The sequence below is a fragment of the Lutra lutra genome, chromosome 8, assembly GCF_902655055.1.
Source record: "Lutra lutra chromosome 8, mLutLut1.2, whole genome shotgun sequence".
Lineage (NCBI taxonomy): Eukaryota > Metazoa > Chordata > Mammalia > Carnivora > Mustelidae > Lutra > Lutra lutra.
This window is the reverse complement of record NC_062285.1, coordinates 118,321,336-118,341,799: the sequence shown is the minus strand read 5'-3', so window position 1 is coordinate 118,341,799 and position 20,464 is coordinate 118,321,336. Positions and strand designations below refer to the sequence as shown.

Sequence of the window (20,464 nt, the reverse complement as noted above, 5' to 3'; positions counted from 1 at the left end):
TTTTTTCCATTGGACATTCTTTCCTACTTTGTTGAAGATTAGTTGCCCATGGAGTGGAGGGTCCATTTCTGGGCTCTCTGTTCTGTTCCATTGACCTATGTGTCTGTTTTTGTGTCATTACCATACTGTCTTGATGATGACAGCTTTTTAATAGAGCTTGAAGTCTGGAATTGTGATGCCACCAGTTTTGGTTTTCTTTTTCAATATTCCTCTTGGCTACTCAGTATCTTTTCTGGTTCTGCACAAATTTTAGGATCATTTGTTCCAGCCCTGTGAAAAAAGTTAATGGTATTTTGATATGGATTGCATTGAATGTGTAGATTGCTCTAGGTAGCATAGATATTTCCACAATATTTGTTTTTAATCAGTGGGCAAACTGTTTCATGATTGTTTGATATATTAGAAGCTATATGAATATTGGAACATTTGAGTCTATTGGTAATACAATATTAGAAAACTATGAATATTTATAATAGGCTTTTTTTTTTTAAAGATTTTATTTATTTATTTGACAGATAGAGATCACAAGTAGGCAGAGAGGCAGGCGGAGAGAGAGGGAGAGGGGGAAGCAGGCTCCCTGCCGAGCAGAGAGCCCGATGCAGGGCTTGATCCCAGGACCCTGGGATCATGACCCAAGCCAAAGGCAGAGGCTTTAACCCACTGAGCCACCCAGGCACCCCTAGGCTTTTTTATTAAAACTTCTTCATACCTTTAAGTGCTCTATTCCCATATGATCTCTTGTTATAATAGTCACTGTGATGGGACAGAACTGTATTATGTTATCCATTTAAAATGAGGATACTTGAAGCATAAGATAAGCAAGGTAGGCAACTTGCTCAAAGTCTAACAAAAAGTCAGCAGCCAAGTTTATGGTAGAACTCAGGTACCCCAACTACCAGCACAAAGTTTGTAGTTTGGTGTGGCAATTTCAAATCTCTGGTAATTTTAGTTAGGAGCCATCCAGCAACTAATTTTGTTAAGAGATCTGTCAATTTATACTACTTGTGATGACGAAAGGTTTTAAATCTGTAATCATGAGAGACATAAAAGAATTACATTTAAAAACTTTCTTGTAGAAAATAGGAATGATAAAGATTTCCAGCCTAAAATGTTGGTTTAGTGTATTAAAGAATAACCACTGAGGTTAAGGATACTGGTGCTTTATTTTATATTTTACATTTAAAATCTAATGTTGATGTTTATCTGGCAATAATTATTGGCATTCTCTAGTTTCTTAGTTTTATTGTTTTTCTAAAGAATGAAACTTACATCTGAAATCTGATGACTAATCTATTTTTCACCCATGGAAGACCAAATAGTATTCACTAAAATTTTTAAGGGGTCAGTGGCATCATTAATTTTTCCAATTTAAATATCTCTTATGGAGAAATCTGAAGATAAACAGCTAGCTAAGAAGCCATTATTAATAAATAGAGTCTAGAAAAGTAAAACTTTCTGATAAGACTAAAGTTCTTTTCTTTCTACTTCCTGATTGGTTATGCAGGAACAGTATTAATTACTGGACAATTGGATATTTGTTCTTTCATTCCATTACTTATGTTTATACACTAATTTCTGTACACAAGAGCAGTAAAACTTAGTGATATGATTGGGGATCGTGAAATAGCAGTAACTTCAAAGAAAAGCCTACTCTTGCCATCTTCCAATTTTACAGTTAAAATTGGTATAAAATATGTTAGTTTGTACTAAAAATAATTGGCTTTTCTTGCATTAATTAAGGATTCACACAATATTTGTGCATTTTCACTTCTACAGATGAAAGAAGTAACTGAATATTCTTTACTGTGTTCTTAGGTGAATATTCAGGAAGATTTTGTTAGTGTTTTCATGAGAAGCACTCTAGTGATACTCTGAATTAAAAAGAATGTATGAGGGGCGCCCGGGTGGCTCAGTGGGTTAAGCCTCTGCCTTCAGCTCAGGTCATGATCTCAGGGTCCTGGGATCGAGCCTGGCATAGGGCTCTCTCTGCTCAGCAGGGAGCCTGCTTCCCCCTCTCTCTCTCTGCCTGTCTCTCTGCCTACTTGTGATCTCCCCCTCTGTCAAATAAATAAATAAAATCTTAAAAAAAAAAAGAATATATGAAAGTAGATGTCTTTATAAGTAATAAGAGGTCATGATTTCTCAATGCATTTGGCTATAAGCACATACTAAGCCTGGGACTTCATACAGATGAAATTCTGAAGTTGTATATATAGGCATTATTCAAAGTGGTACGTGCTGTTGTGTTTTCATTATGTTATTTGGCGTCTAATTTTTTGTTCTGCAAAGAATGAACAATACAGAGAGTTTTAGGTATAGTCGATTATACTGGTCTGCTGAAGTAGTGCAAGAAACAAGAGTAATCCAGTGGGGCAAGTGGGAGATGTTGAAAGAGGGGCAGTGAGCACGGCATCATAGGAAAACCTTTAGAGTGACAATATATAATGACAGGTCCCTGAGATTATTCCATCTGGCTCTCCAAACTGAGCTCTACCTTGTTTTTTTTTTTTTTTTTTTTTTTTTGTTGTTCCTTAAGATTTTATTTACTTATTTATTTGAGAGAGAGAGAGAATAAGTGGAAGGAGGTGCAGAGGGAGAAGCAGACTCCCTGACGCCCCATAGAGGAGGGAGCCCAAGTCCAGATTCAGTCCCAAGACCCTGGGATCATGACCTGAGCTAAAGGCAGATACTTAACCAACTGAGCTACCCAGGTGTCTTTTTTTTTTTTTTTTTTGAAGATTTATTTATTTGAGAGAGCGAGAGAGCAAGTGAGAGTGAGAGAGAAAGTGAGTGAGAGAGAAAGCAAGTGAGAGAGACAGAAACACAGCACAATCGGGGTGAGAGACTGAGGGAAAAGCAGATTCCCTGGTGACACTCAACCGATTGAGCCACCCAGGCACCTTGGTTTTTATGGGGCTGGTGAGAATCCAAAATTCCTGTGGCAGAAAGGAGAACTCTTCTGGGTCCTTGTTACCACATTGTATTTTTTTCTTACAACACTGGTAACATAAAACTGATAATGATTTCCAAGTTTTGTTCTTTATCCTGATACAAATACGAATAGACATCATGAAACCTCTTAAAACACTTCCTAATTTTGTCCTCGTGTGTTCTGAAGCTCTAGGTGGCCCATATGGCTCCTTTATCTAAAATATTCCAATTCTCTGACTTGTACCCTTCTCAGAGTACTATAAACTATATTACAATAGGCAAAAGTTTCCCAAATTAAAAACTAAATTACCTCCCAGTGGGAATTCTCTGGGATGAATTTTGGTAAACCTTTTAGAAGGGCTCTGTGAAATTTTACTCATTAAAATTCTCTGTATGGGGACGCCTGGGGGCTCAGTTGGTTAAGCATCTGCCTTTGGCTCAGGTCATGATCCTGAAATCAAGCCCTGTGTCATGCTCCCTGCTCAGAGGAAGTCTGCGTTTTCCTCTCCCTCTTACCCACTCCCACCTATTCATGCTCTCACTCACTCTCACTTAAAAATGAATAAACAATAAAAAATAATTCTCTGTATGGATGCAGTTTAAACTATCTCAAAAACTAAACTTTTTACAGGTAAAATTTAAAACATTCAAGATGTTTATTTAATGTGACATTGAGAACTAAATTGAACTTCTCTGTGCCTCGGTCTCCTTATCTGTAAAATGGTGTTAACAGTAATATATATCTCATGGATCTGTAAGATTTAATAAATTGGGGTATGTAAAATACTTACATAGGTACCTAGCACACAGTAAATATTGAATAAATGTTAACACATCCTCAACATTTTGGAGTATTTGATTCTCTTGCTTAGCATGCTGGAGTCTTCAGTGTCAGGTCTCTACTTTAGATGATATAAATAGTTCCAGGGCATCTCTAATTTCAGTTCCTGTGCCCCCCACCTTCATCTCACTCTTAGCATTTGGACTGCTCTGCTTTCAGGTGCCCTGTGCCCTGGCAGTGTGTATTTTATTTTCTGTATTCTCTTGTTCTGTCTCAATTCAGTTCTTTTTAAGACGAAGTGAACATAAGCTCATTTCCCAACAGTTCTTGTATTCCATTCCCTAATCTTTCCCAAACTATGTCTGGGGGGCAAGTACGTAGTTCTGGGAATTGCTTTCTCCCTGTGACTATCTTTCTTTTACTAGGAGAAAATAAGGGTATAAAGAAAGGGAACTATAACATCTAAAATTAGATTAAAATATGAACTTTAGATTTGTAAGTCATTTAAGTGTCACTTCCATTAAATATGAACAAATCACAGTGTTTTTGTATTCCATCATTAGTTTAGGAAAAGTTAATTCTAGTGCATATAGGGGGAGAGGAGAAACTTAGAATAGTAGTAACATAAAAAAGGTGAGCTACAGCAGGGTGCCTGCTTCCCTTCCTCTCTCTCTCTGCCTGCCTCTCTGCCTACTTGTGATCTCTGTCTGTCAAATAACTAAATAAAATATTAAAAAAAAAAAAAGGTGAGCTAACTTGATTTTAAAAACAGATCTGAGAACATGAAACTTCATGTGCAAAATATTTACCATAATAGCCCTGACACACAGTAAATGTTCAAATTAATGGTGTTACTACTATTAGGACCTGATAGCATTAATCATAGTGCTAATTATCATAATAAACATAGCAGATTTTTAAAATAGGTTTCAGATTTGTAAATCACAAGTTGCAGAAGTTGAAGAAGTGAAATACATAGAGGTAGAATAAATTCATACTTGTTGAGAGAATCACTTTATACTTACTTGAAGTCTGTCAGCTGTGGGAATTAGATAATCATTATTCCCATTTTATAAATGAGAAAACACTCATTTCTGAAAAAACACTCATGAAGCACTGAGATTAGTCCAAGATCTGTCCATCTACAGATAGTAGATGGTAGAACCATGATTCATATTGTCTAGGAGTTTCTGTTTCTGGCTCTGATGGAGTAATAGGGACTGAATTTTTCTAAGGTCTTGCCTGAAAACTGAGACAAAATACAGAAAACGGTGGTGTCCAGACATTGAAAAACAGGTGGTACGAGGTGCAGTGATCCCTACAAGAAGGAAAACAAGTGAAGTAAGCCACGATTGTGCCATATTATGTCCATCAGAGTGGAAAGGCTTTACCATGCATGGTGCATTGAGTAGAAGACTCAGAAAGGTTTTACTTCAGTAGTAAAGCCAAATTAGCCCTACACTAAAGGCTACTCTGTTTCTCCCTAACAAGTGTAAAAGCAAGATTTGCAAGGATCAAACTGTTTCTAAGTAACTTAAAAGCAAAACAGAATAAAGATTTAAAAGTATGTAAAGGAATCCAGAAGACTCCCAACAAGGGGAGGTGGGGTGGGGGGGAGGGGCGGGGAACTACTCCAGCAGTAGTTAAGTGAACTTTCCTCCATAAAATTCACAATGTCTGGCATCCAATAAAAAATGACTGGGCAGCCCAGATGGGTTCATAAATGAACTCTACAAAACATTTAGGGAAGAAACATCCGGTCTCTACAGTCTTTTCCAGAAAATAGAATGAGAGGTAGTATTTCTTACCTCATTCTAAAGGCCAGATACCTATTAACTTTCCTTATACCTAAACCAAACAGACATTATAAGAAAAAAACAAAACAAAACCCAACAACTATAGATCACTGCCTCTCATGAACAAAAATTCAAGAATCCTGAACAAAATATTAGCAAATCAAATCCAACAATGTATAAAAATAATATACCACGAACAAGTAGGGTTTATATAGGCATGCAAACCTGGTTCAACATTAGGAAATGAATTAATGTAATCCATCACCTTGACAGGCCAAAAAAGAAAAATTACATGATCATATCAGTAGATGCCAAAGAATCATGAGAGAATCTAATATCCATTCTTGATGCAAACTCTCAGCAGACTAGAAATAGAGGAGGGAACTACCTTAACTTGTCTAAGAATATCTACAAAAAATCTATAGCTAACATCATATTTAATGATGAGAAATGTAGAGCTTTCCCACTAAGATCAGGAAGAGTGAGGCGTGGATATCCTTTTACCATGCCTTTTCAACATTATGCTGGGTGTCTTATTCAATATGGTAAGACAAGAAAAGGAAGTAAAAGACATACAGATTTGATAGGGAGAAATAAAACTTTTTGCCTGCAGATAACTGATTGTCTATGTAGAAAATCTGAAACAGTGAACCAAAAGCTCTTGAAATTAATAATACGTTACAGTGAAATTACAGGAAACAATGTTAATGTACAAAAGACGCTTTCCTGTGTAAAAGGAATGAACAGGTGAAATTGGAATTTAAAAGTGTAGTATCATTTATGTTAGCATCCCCCAAAATGAAATACTGAGATATAAATCTGAAAAAGATGTAGAAGATCTGTATGAAGAAAACTACAAAACTGATGAACAAAATTAAAGAACTAAATAGGGGCGCCTGGGTGGCTCAGTGGGTTAAGCCGCTGCCTTCGGCTCAGGTCATGATCTCAGGATCCTGGGATCGAGTCCCGCATCGGGCTCTCTGCTCAGCAGGGAACCTGCTTCCCTCTCTCTCTCTCTCTCTCTCTGCCTGCCTCTCTGTCTACTTGTGATCTCTCTCTCTGTCAAATAAATAAATAAAATCTTAAAAAAAAAAAAAACTAAATAAATGGAGTGATAGTCCATGTTTGTGGATAGGAAGATTCAATGTTGTCAACATGTCTGTTCTTCCCAGCTTGATCTGTAGTTTCAGCGCAATCCCAATCAAAATGCCAGCAAGTTATTTTGTTAATATCCTCAAACTGCATCTAAAGTTTATAAAGAGAAACAAAGGACCCAGAATAGCCAACACAATATTAAAGAACAAAGTTAGATGACTGACACTGTAGACGTCAGGATTTACTATAAAGCTACTGTAACCAAGTCAGCCGTTGGCAAAAGAATAGACAAATAGGTCGTTAGACCAGAGAGCCTAGAAATAGACTTACAGGGCGCCTGGGTGGCTCAGTGGGTTAAGCCGCTGCCTTCGGCTCAGGTCATGATCTCAGGGTCCTGGGATCGAGTCCCGCATCGGGCTCTCTGCTCAGCAGGGAGCCTGCTTCCCTCTCTCTCTCTCTCTCTGCCTGCCTCTCTGTCTACTTGTGATCTCTCTCTGTCAAATAAATAAATAAAATCTTAAAAAAAAAAATAAAAAAAAAAAAGAAAGAAATAGACTTACACAAATATAGCCATTTGGTCTTTGACAGAAGAGGAAAGACTAAACAGAGAAAAAGTCTTTTCAACAAATGGTGCTAAAACAACTGGATATGCACATACAAGAAGAAATGAATCTACAAAAAACAATACACCTTTCACAAAAAATTAAAAGTAGAACATAGACCTAAATGTGAAACTTAAAATTATCAAACTCCTAGAAGATAATAGGGGAAAACTTAGATGACCTTGTTTAGCAATGACTTTTTAGATACAACATTAAAAACATGACACACAAAAGAAGTAATTAGTTAGACTTTATTAAAATTAAAAACCTCTGTGAAAGACATTGTAAAGAGAATGAGAAGCCTTTGATAGAAGATATTTACTACAGGCACATAGGATAAGACTGTTATTTAGGCTATACAAAGAATTATAAAACTTGATGGTAAGAAAACATCCTTACTTATAGTTTAAAAATGGGCCAAACACTTGAACAGATATCTCACCAGAGAAGATATACACATGGAAAATCAGAATATGAAACTATGTTCAACATTGTATATTATTAGGGAATTGCAAATTAAAACAAGATACTAAAACACACATATTGAGAATGGCCAGATCCAAAACACTGTGATACTAATTGCCAGTGAGGATGTGGAGCAACGCGACTTCCCACCATTAGTGGTGGGAGTGCAAAATGGTACAGCAACTCGAAGAAGACAGTTTGGCAGTTTCTTAGAAACTGACATAATCTTACCTCACATAATTTACCATAAGATGCAGCTCATACTTCTTGATATTTACTTAAAAGAACTGAGAATTTATTTCTGCACAATTTTGTGCAGTTATTTTTAGCACCTTTATTCCTAATTGCCAAAACCAGTATGTCCTTCAGTAGGTTAGTAGTTAAGTGAACTAGAAAGACACGGTGGAACCTTTATTACTTATTACTAAGTGAAAGAAGCCAATCTGGAAAGGCTATATACTGTAGTATTCCAACGACATGACATATAGGAAAAGGCAGAACTATGGAGACATTAAAAATATTTCTGGTTAGTAGGGATTAGGGGAGAGGGAGGGATGAATAGGTGGAGCACAGAGGATTTTTAGAGTAGTGACTGTTCTGTGTGATACTAAAGTGGTGGGTGCACATCAGGACACATTCATCAATATCCATAGAATGTATACCAGGAGTGAACCCACATGTAAACTATAGACTTGGTCATAATGATACATTACTATGTTCATGAGTTGTAACAAATCTACCCCTCTGGTGTATGATGCTGATAGAGGGCGAGGCTGGGCACATGTGGGAATTCTGTACTTTCTGTGCAGTTTTGATGTAAACCTAAAACTGATCTAAAATATAAAGACTTTTTTTAAAATATTAAGATTTTTTAAAATTCCAGTATAATTAATGTACATTGTTGTATTAGTTTTAGGTGTACAGTATAGTGATTCAGCAGTTCTATACATTACTTAGTGCTCATCAGAAGTGTCTCTTAATCCCCTTTACCTTTTTCACCCATTTCCCCACCCATCTCCCCTCTGATAACCACCAGCTTGTTCTCTATAGTTAAGAATTTTTTTTGTCTCTCTTTTCTTTGTTCATTTGTTTTGTTTCTTAAGTTCCACATATGAATGAACTCATATGGTATTTGTTTTTCTCTGACTTATTTCACTTAGATTAAACCCATTAGATCCATCCATGTTGCTGCAAATGGCAAAATTTCATTCTTTTTTATGGCTGGGTAATAGTTCATTGTATTTATACATAGCCTATTATCTTTATCCATTCATCTATCAATGGACACTTGGATTGCTTCCATAATTTGGCTGTTGTAAATAATGCTGCAGTAAACATAGGGTTGCATATATCTTTTCAAATTAGCGTTTTCATTTTCTTTGGGTAAATACCCAGTAGTGCTATTACTGGATTGTAGGATAATTCTATTTTTAGCTTTTTGAGGAACCTCCATACTGTTTTCCACAGTGGCTGTACCAGTTTGCATTCCCACTGAAAGTGCAATAAGGTTCCTTTTTTTCTACATCCTTGCCAACACTAAGTTCTTGTGTTTTTTTTTTTTTTAATTTTAGCCATTCTGACAGGTGTGAGGTGATATCTCATTGTAGTTTTGATTTTTATTTCCCTAATGATGCGTGATGTTGAGCATCTTTATATGTGTCTGTTGGCCGTCTGTATGTCTTCTTTGGAGAAATATCTGTTCATGCCTTCTACCCATTTTTAATTGAATTATTTGTGGGGTTTTGGAGCTGCGTTGTATATTTTGGATACTTAGCCCTTTATCAGATATGTCATTTGCAAATATTTTCTCCCATTATGTAGGTTGCCTTTTAGTTTTTTTGTTTCCTTAGCTGTGCAGAAGCTTTTATTTTGATGTAGTCCCAATAGTTTATTTTTGCTTTTGTTTCCCTTGCCTTAGGAGACATATCTAGAAACTGTTGCTATATCCGATGTCAGGGAACTTACTGCTGGTGCTCTCATAGGATTTTTATGATTTCAGGTCTCACGTTTAGGTCTTTAATATAGTTTGAGTTTATTTTTATGTATGGTATAAGAAAGTGGTCCAGTTTCATTCTTTTGCATATAGCTTTCCAGTTTTACCAGCACCATTCATTGAAGAGACTGTCTTTTTCTTATTGCATATTCTTTCTTCCTTTGTTGAAGGTTAATTGATCATATAATCGTGGGTTTATTTCTGGGCTGTCTGTTCTCTTCTCTTGATCTGTGTGTGTTTTTGTGCCAGTACCATCCTATTTTGATTACTATAGCTTTGTAGTATATCTCGAAATCCAGGATTGGGATCTCTTCCATTTTGTTCTTTTTTTCAGAATTGCTTTGGCTATTTAGGGTTTTTTTATGGTTCCATAAAATTTTTAGGATTATTTGTTCTAGTTTGGTGAAAATGCTGTTGATATTAGGATGGGGATTGTGTGAAATCTACAGGTGGCTATGGGTAGTATCAACATTTTAATATTTATTCTCCCAATCCATGAGCATGGAATAAAGACTATTTTTTGAAAGTTGATGGGCATGCAGAGAAGCAGGAGGATTTATTTCTTAATGAAGAAAAAGTCCACAGAACAGATCTGTAAATTACAGAATTAGTAGACAGGGTCATTAAACCATATAAATATACTCCATAAGCTCAAAAAGTTAAGGGAAATCTTGAACATAATGAGATACATGGAACACATTTTTAAGAAAAGATTCTTGTGATAAAAAATACAGCTAACCCTTGAACAGCATGGGTTGGAACTGCGCAGGTCCACTTAAAAGCAGACTTTCTTTTGGATAAATAGAGTACAATACTGTAAATATATTCCCATATTTTCTTAACATTTTTTTCCTCTAGGTTGCTTTATTGTAAGAATACTGTATATATACATATAATATACAAAATATGTCAGTTGACTGTATTATTGGTAAGGTTTCTGGTCAACTGTAGGCTATTATTAGTAGTTAAATTTTGAAGATGGGGGCAAAAGTAATACATGGATTTTTGACTGCACAGGGGGGTTGGTGCCTCACCCCCTGATTTGTTCAAGGGTCAACCATCTAAGTGGAAAATATACTATAAATGGGTTTAGTCACTGCAGAAGAGAAAATAATGGCTAAATTGAAGATTTTACAGTAGAAATTATCCAAGATGTAATATATAGAGAAAAAGGATAGGAAAAAAATGATTATAACACATAGCAGTGAGTGTCAGATATTTCAGATTCTAAAATGAGAAGGAAAGAACAGAAAAAATATTTGAAGAAATAATGGCTAAATTTTTCAGATTTCATGAAAACTGTAAATCCACAGACCTAAAACTCTCATTGAAACACATGCACAGAAAACACAAAACTACTCCAAGGCCACATAGATTCATATTAGTTAAAACTAGTGATAAAGAGTAAATCTTAAAAAGCACCCAGAAGACTTCTGCTCCCAGGAATATTGAGTAGATGTACTTTCCCCTCTTCATCTTAGTAAGGAAAACAAAAAACTCTGGATATTATAGGACAGGAGAGTCCTGTTCTCTCCAGGCAAAGCACTAGGAAAAGAGCAGCCAAATACTGTAGCAAAAACCAGCCTTATTCCAACCTAAACCAGCAAAGGCCATGGGAACACCTAGACTTTCGTCTTCCCCAGGCTGTAATGTGGAACCCTAATTTTCAGCCCAGATGATTACCAGAGAAGGCAAAGTAGGGAACCAGGATTTTCATTCACACTTGGCAATAACTAGGGCTTCCACCTTCCTGCCATGATGGTGTTGGAGGATGACATCAAAGCCTAGATTTCCATTGCCTCAGTTGTCAATAATGGAGTACTCTCTCCCTTCTCTGCTTGGGTCATGTCAGAGAAGGCCTAGTGCAGAACCAGGATTTTCACTGTTATCCAGCCTTGGATTGTTAATGGAAGCTACAGCTGACTCTGTGGTGTCAGTGGAGGTCACATATGAAGCAGTGACAAATCATTCCTACCCCTGCCATTTAGGGAGCTCTTTATTTGCCCATTTGGAAGCTGGAACTCCTACTTATAATGTATTATCTGTTTCAGGGGTATAGGGCCATGATTCATCAGTCTTACACAAGTCATAGCACTCCCCATAGCACATCCCCTCCCCAATGTCCATCCCCCAGCCACCTCATCCTTCCGATTCCCCTTCCCTCCAGCAATCCTCAGATTGTTTCCTGAGATTAAGAGTCTCTTATGGTTAGTCTGCTTCTCTGGTTTTGTCTTGTTTCATTTTTCCCTCTCTTCCCATATGATCCTCTGTCTTGTTTCTCAAATTCCTCATATCCGTGGGATCATACAATAACTGTCTTTGCTGATTGACTTATTTCACTTAGTATAATACCCTCTAGTTCTATCCATGTCATTGCAAATGGCAAGATTTCACATTTTCTTGATGGCTGCATAATATTTCATTGTGTATATGTGTATACACACACACACCCCCACACATCATCTTTATCCATTCATCTGTTGATGGACTTCTAGGCTTTTTGCATAGTTTGGCTATTGTGGACATTGCTGCTATAAACCTTGGGGAGCAGGTGCCCCTTCAGATCACTATATTTGTATCTTTAGGATAAATGCCCAGTAGGGCAATTGTTGGGTTGTAGGGTAGCTCTATTTTCAATTTTTTGAGGAACCTCCATGCTGTTTTCCAGAGTGGCTACACCAGCTTGCATTCCCACCAATAATGTAGGATGGTGGAACTCCTACTTCTACCCAGAATGGTGTCATGAGAAGCCTGTCCCATCCTGGGTGTCCTAGAGCTAAGGTGGGGGATCTGTAACTACTACCTCTGCCTGGTAGTAATGAGGTGATGACACCATCCCTTCCCTGGCAGAACCATGTCCTAAAAAGCCAGCTAAAATAAACTTTAGATAAGATCCAGAGTCTTCTAATACAATACCCCAAAAGTTTAAATTTCAGTAGAAAATCAGTTGGCATACTGAGAACCTGGAGGATCTCAAAACTAAAAGACAACCTATGAAATGGGAGAAGATATTTGCAAATGACATATCTGATAAAGCGTTGTGTCGAAAATCTATAGGGAACTTACAAACTCAACACCTAAACAATAAATAGTCCAGCTAAGAAGTGAATAGACATTTTTCCAAAGAAAGCATCCAGATGGCATATAGACACATAAAAAGATGTTCAACATCACTCCTCATTAGGGAGGTACAAATCAAAACCACAATGAGATACCACCTCAGAGCTATCAGAATGGCTAAAATTAACACAAGAAGTAACAGGTGTTGGTTAGGTTGTGGACAAAGGGGAACCCTCTTGCGCTATTGGTGAGAATGCAAACTGGTACAGTCACTCTGGAAAACAGTATGGAGGTTCCTCAAAAAGTTAACAGTAGAACTACCCTGTGACCCAGCAATTGTACTACTAGGTATTTACCTGAAGGACACAAAAATACTGATTTGGAGGGCCACATGCACTCTGTTGTTAAGATTATCAATAATAGCCAAACTATGGAGAAAGCCCAAATGTCCACTGACCAATGAATGGATAAAGAAGATGTACGGGGTGTGTGTGTGTGTGTGTGTGCATGTGTGTGTATGTGTGTGTAATGGAATATTACCCATCAAAAAGAGTATCTTGCCATTTGCAATGATGTGGTTGGAGCTAGAGTGTATTAGGCTAAGTGAAATAAGTCAGAGAAAGACAATTATCATATGATTTCACTCATGTGGAATTTAAGAAGCAAACCAGATGAACATAGGGGAAGGGGTGAAAAGAGAGATGGGGAAGCAAACCTAAAAGACATTTAACTGTAGAGAACAAACTGAGAGGTGGTGGAAGGAGATGGACGGGGCATGGACTAAATGGGTGATGGGCATTAAGGAGGGCACTTATTGTGATGAGTACCAAGTCTTATATGTAAGTGATGAATCACTAAATTCTACCCCTGAAACCAGTTTTACCATACATGTTAACTAGAATTTAAATAAAAATTTGAAGTAAAATATCAAACTAAATGAAAAAAAGGCAATAGATGCTAACACTGAGATGACAGTAATATTAGAATTATCTGGCAAAGATTTCAAATCAGCCATGGTAAAAATGTTTTAATATACAATTATAAACATGAAACAAATGGAAAAATTAGAGTTTTAGCAAAGAAATAGTATAAAGAACCAAATAAAAATTTTAGAACTGTAAAATATGTTCACCATTGAAACCCCCCCTCCCCAAGACAGAACGAAAAACAAACCCTCAGTTGTTGGGCTTAACAACAGAAGAGAGGGGTTAGAGGAAAGACTCTGTGAACTTGAAGATAGAACATTTAGAAATTACCCAATCTTAACAAGTTACAGAAAATGCATTAAAAAAAGAAATGAGCACAGAGAGTCAAAGGTACCTGTGGACCATCTTGAAAGATCTAAGATTTTTGTTTTTGAAAGGAAAAGAGAGGACAGTCTTGAAAAAGTACTTAATGAAATAAAGGCTTAAAACTCCCCATATATGATAGACCCAAACATAGATTCAAGAAGCTAGGTGAATATCAAAATAGGATAAAATGAAAGTAATCTACCTGAGAAACATCATACTCAAATTTATAAAAACTATAGGGAAAAAGATCTTGAAAGCAGTGAGAAGTATGATGCTTATGGAGGAAAACAATTCCAGGACATTTCTCATCAGAAACCATAAAGGCCAGAACAAAGTGCCGTGACATTATTAAATGCTAAAAGGAAAGAAGTATCAACTCCTAATTATCCAGCAAAAATGTCCTTCAGGAATGAAAAGTAAATCAAGATATTCTTAGAATAAGGAAAACTAAGACAATCTCTTACCAATAGTTTCAAAAGAATGGCTGCAGGAAATTCTCTATACAGAAAGAAAACAGTAAAAGAATGAACCTCAAAACATCAAGAAGGCTAAAAGAACACAATCAAAACTCTGGGTTTATACAGTAGATACTCCTTTCCTGAATGACTTTTCTAAATTTTGTTTGATGATTAAAGCAAACATAATGCTGTCTGATGTAGTTTTAAATGTATATAGTGGAAGTAATTAAGACAATCATAAACAAGGGCAAAAAGATGTAAAAAGAGGTAAAGTTTTTAACTACCACTTGAGCTAGTAAAATGAACCCAGTAGACTGTGACAAGGTATGTATGTATAACATCTAGAGCAGTAACTAAGAAAGCTATACAAAGAGATATACTCAGGACGTTATGGGTAAATCAAAATGGAATCCTAAAAAAAATGTTTATGGAGACCATAGGAAGGCAGGAAAAAAAAATCTTAGAACAGGAAATAGGAAAAGAAATGAAAAACTTAAAATCCTAACATATTCATAGTCATAATAAAGGTGAATGGTACAAATAGAACAAAAGAGATTTGCAGAGTTGATTTTACTAATTTGTTCTTTAAAGATTTTGTTTAGAGAAAGAGAGAGTGAGCAAATGGGGAGAGAGGTAGAGGGAGAGGAAGAGAGTCCCTGACACAGGGCTTGATCCCATGACCATGAGATCATGGCCTGAGCCAAAATCAGGAGCTGAACGCTTAATTCACTGAGACACCCAGATGCCCCTGCAATGTTGATTTTATTTATGTTTTTTAAAAGATTTTATTTATTCATTTATTTGTCAGAGAACACAAGTAGGCAGAGTGGCATGCAGAGGCGGAGAGAGAGGCAGGCTCTCTGCCAAGCAAGGAGCCTGATGCGGGACTCGATCCCAGGACCCTGGGATCATGACCTGAGCCGAAGGCAGTGGCTTAACTGACTGAGCCACCCAGGTGTCCCTGTAGAGTTGATTTTAAAAACAAAAGACCCAACTGTATGCTGTTTATGGAAATCTTCAAATATAATATGTATAGTTAGTAAGTAAAAGGGTAGAAAGAGGTATGTCTTGTAAATATTCAAATATTAGTTAAAAGAAGTAGAAATGGCTATATTAGTAGTAGATAAAGTAGACTTCAGAGCAAAGAAAAATACCAGAGGTAGAAGATAACATAATGATAAAAAATGTCAGTCCATCATGAGGACAGGAATACTAAATGTGTATGAACCAAACAGAACTGCAAAATATGTGAAGCAAAAACTGATAAAACTACAAGGAGAAATATTTAATTATTGTTGGAGATTTGGCACCCATGTTTCAACAATTGATAGAAAAATTAGAAAATCAGGAAGAATCTAGAACTCAACAACACCATTAACCAGAAGAATCTAACCGACATTTATAGAACACTCTACCTAACAAGAGCACCTGAACACATTTTTTTCAAGTGGCTACTGAATATACACCCAAACAGGCTGTATCCTAGGCCAGAAAAAACCTCTACAGATTTAAAAAATTGAGATTATGCAGAGTGAGTTCTCTATCCACAGAAATAGCACTAAATGTATTCATTAGAAAAGAGAAAAATAGATCAAATCCGTAATCTAAGCTCCTACCTAAAGAACCTAGAAAAAGAGGATCAAAATAAACACTAAGAGGAGGGAAGGAAATCAGTGAAGCAAAGAGCTATTCTTTGAAAGGATTAATAAAATTGACAAACCTCTAGCAGGATTGCCAAAAAAGAGGGAAGAGACAGATTGCCTATATCAGGAATAAAAAACAATATCACCACAGATCTTGCAGACATCAAAAAGGTAATAAGGTAATCTGGTGAACAGCTCTACCCAAATAAATTTGTCAAACATAGATGAAACGGATCAAAAGGCAAATACTACTGTAACTCACCCCATATAAATCATGTGAATACTATGTAACTATTAAGAAAACTGACTTCATATTGAAAAACTCAGCAAAAGAATGGTGTCACTGGAGAATTCTATGAAGTGTTTAAAGAGGAATGAAAACCAGTTCTGTGCAGTATCTTTCAGAAAATAGAAGAGGAGGGATGTTACCAGGTAGCAAAACTGAACAAAGGGTACACAGAAACTCTTTCAATAATTTTTTACAATTGCATATGAATCTACCATCATCGAAAAATAAGGTTAATTAAAAAAAAAAAAGATACGGGTGCCTGGGTGACGGAGTTGGTTAAGTGTCCAACTCTTGGTTTTGGCTCATGAGGTGATCTCAAGGTCATGAGATAGAGCCCATGGTGGCCTCCAGCCATAGCTGGAGTCTGCTTGAGTTTCTCTGTCCCTCTTCCTCTGCCCCTCCTGCTTGTGCACATGCTCTCTCTCGATCTCTCAAATAAATCTTAAAAGTCTAAAAAAAAAAAAAGTTTTCTGCAGAAGAACAAAGTCTGAAAACAGACTTCCTTTTGGAAATAATATAAACTGAAAGACAGTAGAGAAATATCTTTAAAGTATTAAAAACAACAACAACAAAAACTTAGGCTGTTTGATTCCAGAGCCTGTACTCTTAACCATTTCTCTATGCTGTGTCCTAAAGATACAGGAGTATCTTTAGTATCTTTGGGGAGTTAGAATGGTACAACCATCCTTTGAAAAGAAGATAACAATTATTCCTAGTTGTGGATTTGTTTCTTGTTTCTGTTGTTTCCTTTACTTCAATAATCTTTTAAAAGTAAAATTGGTTAATACATCATATTTCCTGTCAAGTAAGCTTATATTCTAGAAGAGAATAAAGTAAATGTAGAGGTAACTGTAATATAGGCCCATTTGGATAAATGTCATAAAATAGAAATTCAGACAAAGCATTTGGGAGATTTAGAGCAAGGATTGAGAGTACAAACAAACAAGGAAAATTGCTTGTGAATCTGATTGAGAGTAGAGGAAGAGGTAGGGGCGAGGATGTGTCTAAGATCTGTGTCCTGATGACTCGGATGAGAGCAGTGTCATAGTAGTGGTTAAATAGAAGTTCTTAGAATGCACAGATTTTGTGATTGTTTGCTTGTCTGCTTGGTTCTGTAGTGTATCCTTACTACCTAGAACAGTGCTGGGTACATAGCAAGCACTCAGTCAATATTTGTTACATGAATGAGCAAACAAATCGAGAAATCAGAAGGCAGCAATCACCAGATTTTGTAGGAATGCTTTGATAGTGAGCTCTAGTTGGGAGTTATAAATGTGGGATCTAACCCTCACTATGCTGTTAGCCAGCTCTGACCATAATTTCAGCTACCACTTCGGCTGTCCCACAGATTGCTCTCAAAACTACTGGAGAGAGCAATAATGTAGGAAACATGCTGATCCAGAACATTAGCTGTCTGACCCCATATGTAAAATGAAGGGGACAAGAGAAATGATTGTTAGTAAATGAAATTTTACGTCTAGTGTACTTAGCTCAGCACTTGGTCCATCATACTCAGTAAAGGGCACTATTGTCTGAACTTGAGTTACGCATGGACTCCTGACATAGATGAGCCACCACACCTCTCATATAGCACATTAAGACTGTGTTTGAGTTACCTCATGCAAAAAGCTAAGTGGTATTTTAAAGATATCCAGCCCAAGACCTTCATTTTAATTGGTGCCACAGTGAAAAAGTAACTTGCACAAAGTTACACCACTAGCTGAAGAGAATGTGGAGTGGGGGAAAATGTAGTCAGGGACCAAACCTGAGGCTAATGTTGTCATGTAAAGAATGGCAGGAAAAATAGGAGAGAGACACTCATTAGGTGGGCTTGATACTGACTTTTATAGCTGCCTTCTACAATGAACTTTATTTTCTGGAAAAAATGATATTTGCCTGGTAGATATCTCTACCTGCATTTCCCATTGACATCTTTATTTCAACATGTCTGAAACCAAATTGGAATCACTGGATGTTAAAACTGAAAGTGATTTTTGAGGGCTTCCAGTCTAAACTCTCATTTTACAGATGAGGAAAATAGATTCTGTGCTGGGGTGGAGGTCTCACCCTTCTTAGATTCATTTATAGCAATGTGAGCTGTCCGTCATCTCTTGGGTCACTTTTGCCTAGGTTGCAGAGCATGGAGTCCTTTTGGCTAAGCTCATCCTGGCTAGTTGTTAAGAGCAGTGGCTTTCTCGTTTGTTGTTTTTCTTATTTTTTTCTTTAATCAGCTGAATCCTTTAGTTGAACCATATGAAGAGACCCCATATGTAGAAAGAGACTTAACAAGAGGAGCTGCTCTGATTAGCTGAGATGTGGTGGTGGTTGGGGGGGATCAGGACAGAATGAGTTTTACCGTGATAACTTAGCCCTCTCATTCCTGGAGGTGAGGGTCCTCTGGAGTGCTCCTGAGGTTAGGAAGCAATTTGAAACTAGTGGATTCGGAGGCTTCTGGAATCTGGCAGTGGTGGTTGGCACAAATGAGAAAGTCCTTAGTGTTTTTGCTCACCAAGTTCCCCTGTGATTTCCACATACCCTGGAGTAATGATTTTTACTTCTTTCTTGAATCTAAGAAGTAAGAATGAGGCCATTAGTGCAACTAGGATTTTAATAAACTCCCAGCTATCATTTAAAAACTCTCATCAGTCACATTTGTAGTTATTTACACAGACAAGCAGCTTTTTTGTGAATTAAGTGACTTGAAATAGAGAACTTTTTAAGTATAGATATAGCCCAAGAATTATTGTCACTTGTGGAAAAGCTTAGCAGTCAGCATATTTTTTTCAAAGAATTTTTAATTTATTTATTTGATAGAGATAGCAAGAGAGGGAACACAGGCAGGGGGAGTGGGAGAGGGAAAACAGGCTTCTCGTGGAGCAGGGAGCCCGACATGGGGCTTGATCCCAGGACCCTGGGATCATGACCTAAGCCAACGGCAGGAGCTTAATGACTGAGCCACCCAGGTGCCCTATAATCAGCATACTGATCTTGCATAAACCCCTTAATGTTCTGATGAATTATAAAATACTTGACACATTTTTAATTGTTTTTATAGTATTATTTATAATTTTGAATTTCAGTCAGCAACTGATGAAACCCTGTTCTAGACACCATGGGGAGATAGAAGGAAAATAGGCCAAGGTCCTTGCCCTCACATTTGAGTCATGCTGAGTACAGAATGAAGAACGTGATATTTTAGGTTTTTTCCCTTTGTACTTGATTTCACCACCTGAGCTTTCTTTTTTATATTGTGTAATTTTAAATTTTAATTTATTGACTTGTAAAGCTTATTCATGACTGAAAATTCAGTAGTTTAAGGTTCTGTGCTTTTTTTCAAATTATTATTAGATTGCAAGCCTGGGGAAAGATAAAGAAGAACTACATAATCAACTGCTTAAGGTTGAGCCCTCAGGAGACAGCAAACGAATGGATCATCTTCTTCGAGAGAAATTCCGTTTGTGTCACAAAGTAAAAGGTTTAGAGGCTGAAGTAGCAGAATTAAGGGCTGAAAAAGAGAATTCTGGTGCTCAGGTAGAAAATGTCCAAAGAATTCAGGTGCGGCAGTTGGCTGAGATGCAGGCTACAGTCAGATCCCTGGAGGTAAGATTTTAATTGCTTCCCGGTAGAGTATGGCATGCTTTTTTAAAAGTGCAATTGACAAGCCTTTGATTTTTAGAGCATAAATGTGTGCTTACCAATCTAATGCTGACGCATTTGTAGAGTCCCAAGAGTATATATTCTTTTCGTAAAGAAGAAAGCTATTGATTCATAAGCAATAGCTATGCTACCACATTTACAAAGGGATTATTTATTCTTTGGGAGTCAAGACATCTAGTTGAAATGAATTAACCCTTGAAATACTGGAAAGTCGAATATGCCAAATTTTTAAAATTTGAATTTCTGAGGAGTAAAGTCCTCTCAAACCAGAAAAACAGTTTCTTCCTAGATAGTTATTTCCTTACATGGAATTCAAGATATTAAAATCCTAAGTCCTGTATAAATAAAAATACCATACTTTTATATCTTAAGATAGCTTCTTGCCAGAGCAATACAATTCAA

At 36.8% G+C, this 20,464-nt stretch overlaps 1 protein-coding gene across 3 annotated transcripts in view; it reads left to right on the top strand.

Moving 5' to 3' along the window:
- CEP83 (centrosomal protein 83) overlaps positions 1–20,464 on the top strand; it is a 131,894-nt gene that overhangs the window by 67,624 nt on the left and 43,806 nt on the right. For all 3 annotated transcript variants that reach the window (XM_047740060.1, XM_047740062.1, XM_047740061.1), the window contains one exon: positions 19,754–20,005. In XM_047740060.1, the coding sequence (XP_047596016.1) occupies positions 19,754–20,005 (252 nt within the window). The remainder of the gene's footprint in view (positions 1–19,753; positions 20,006–20,464) is intronic.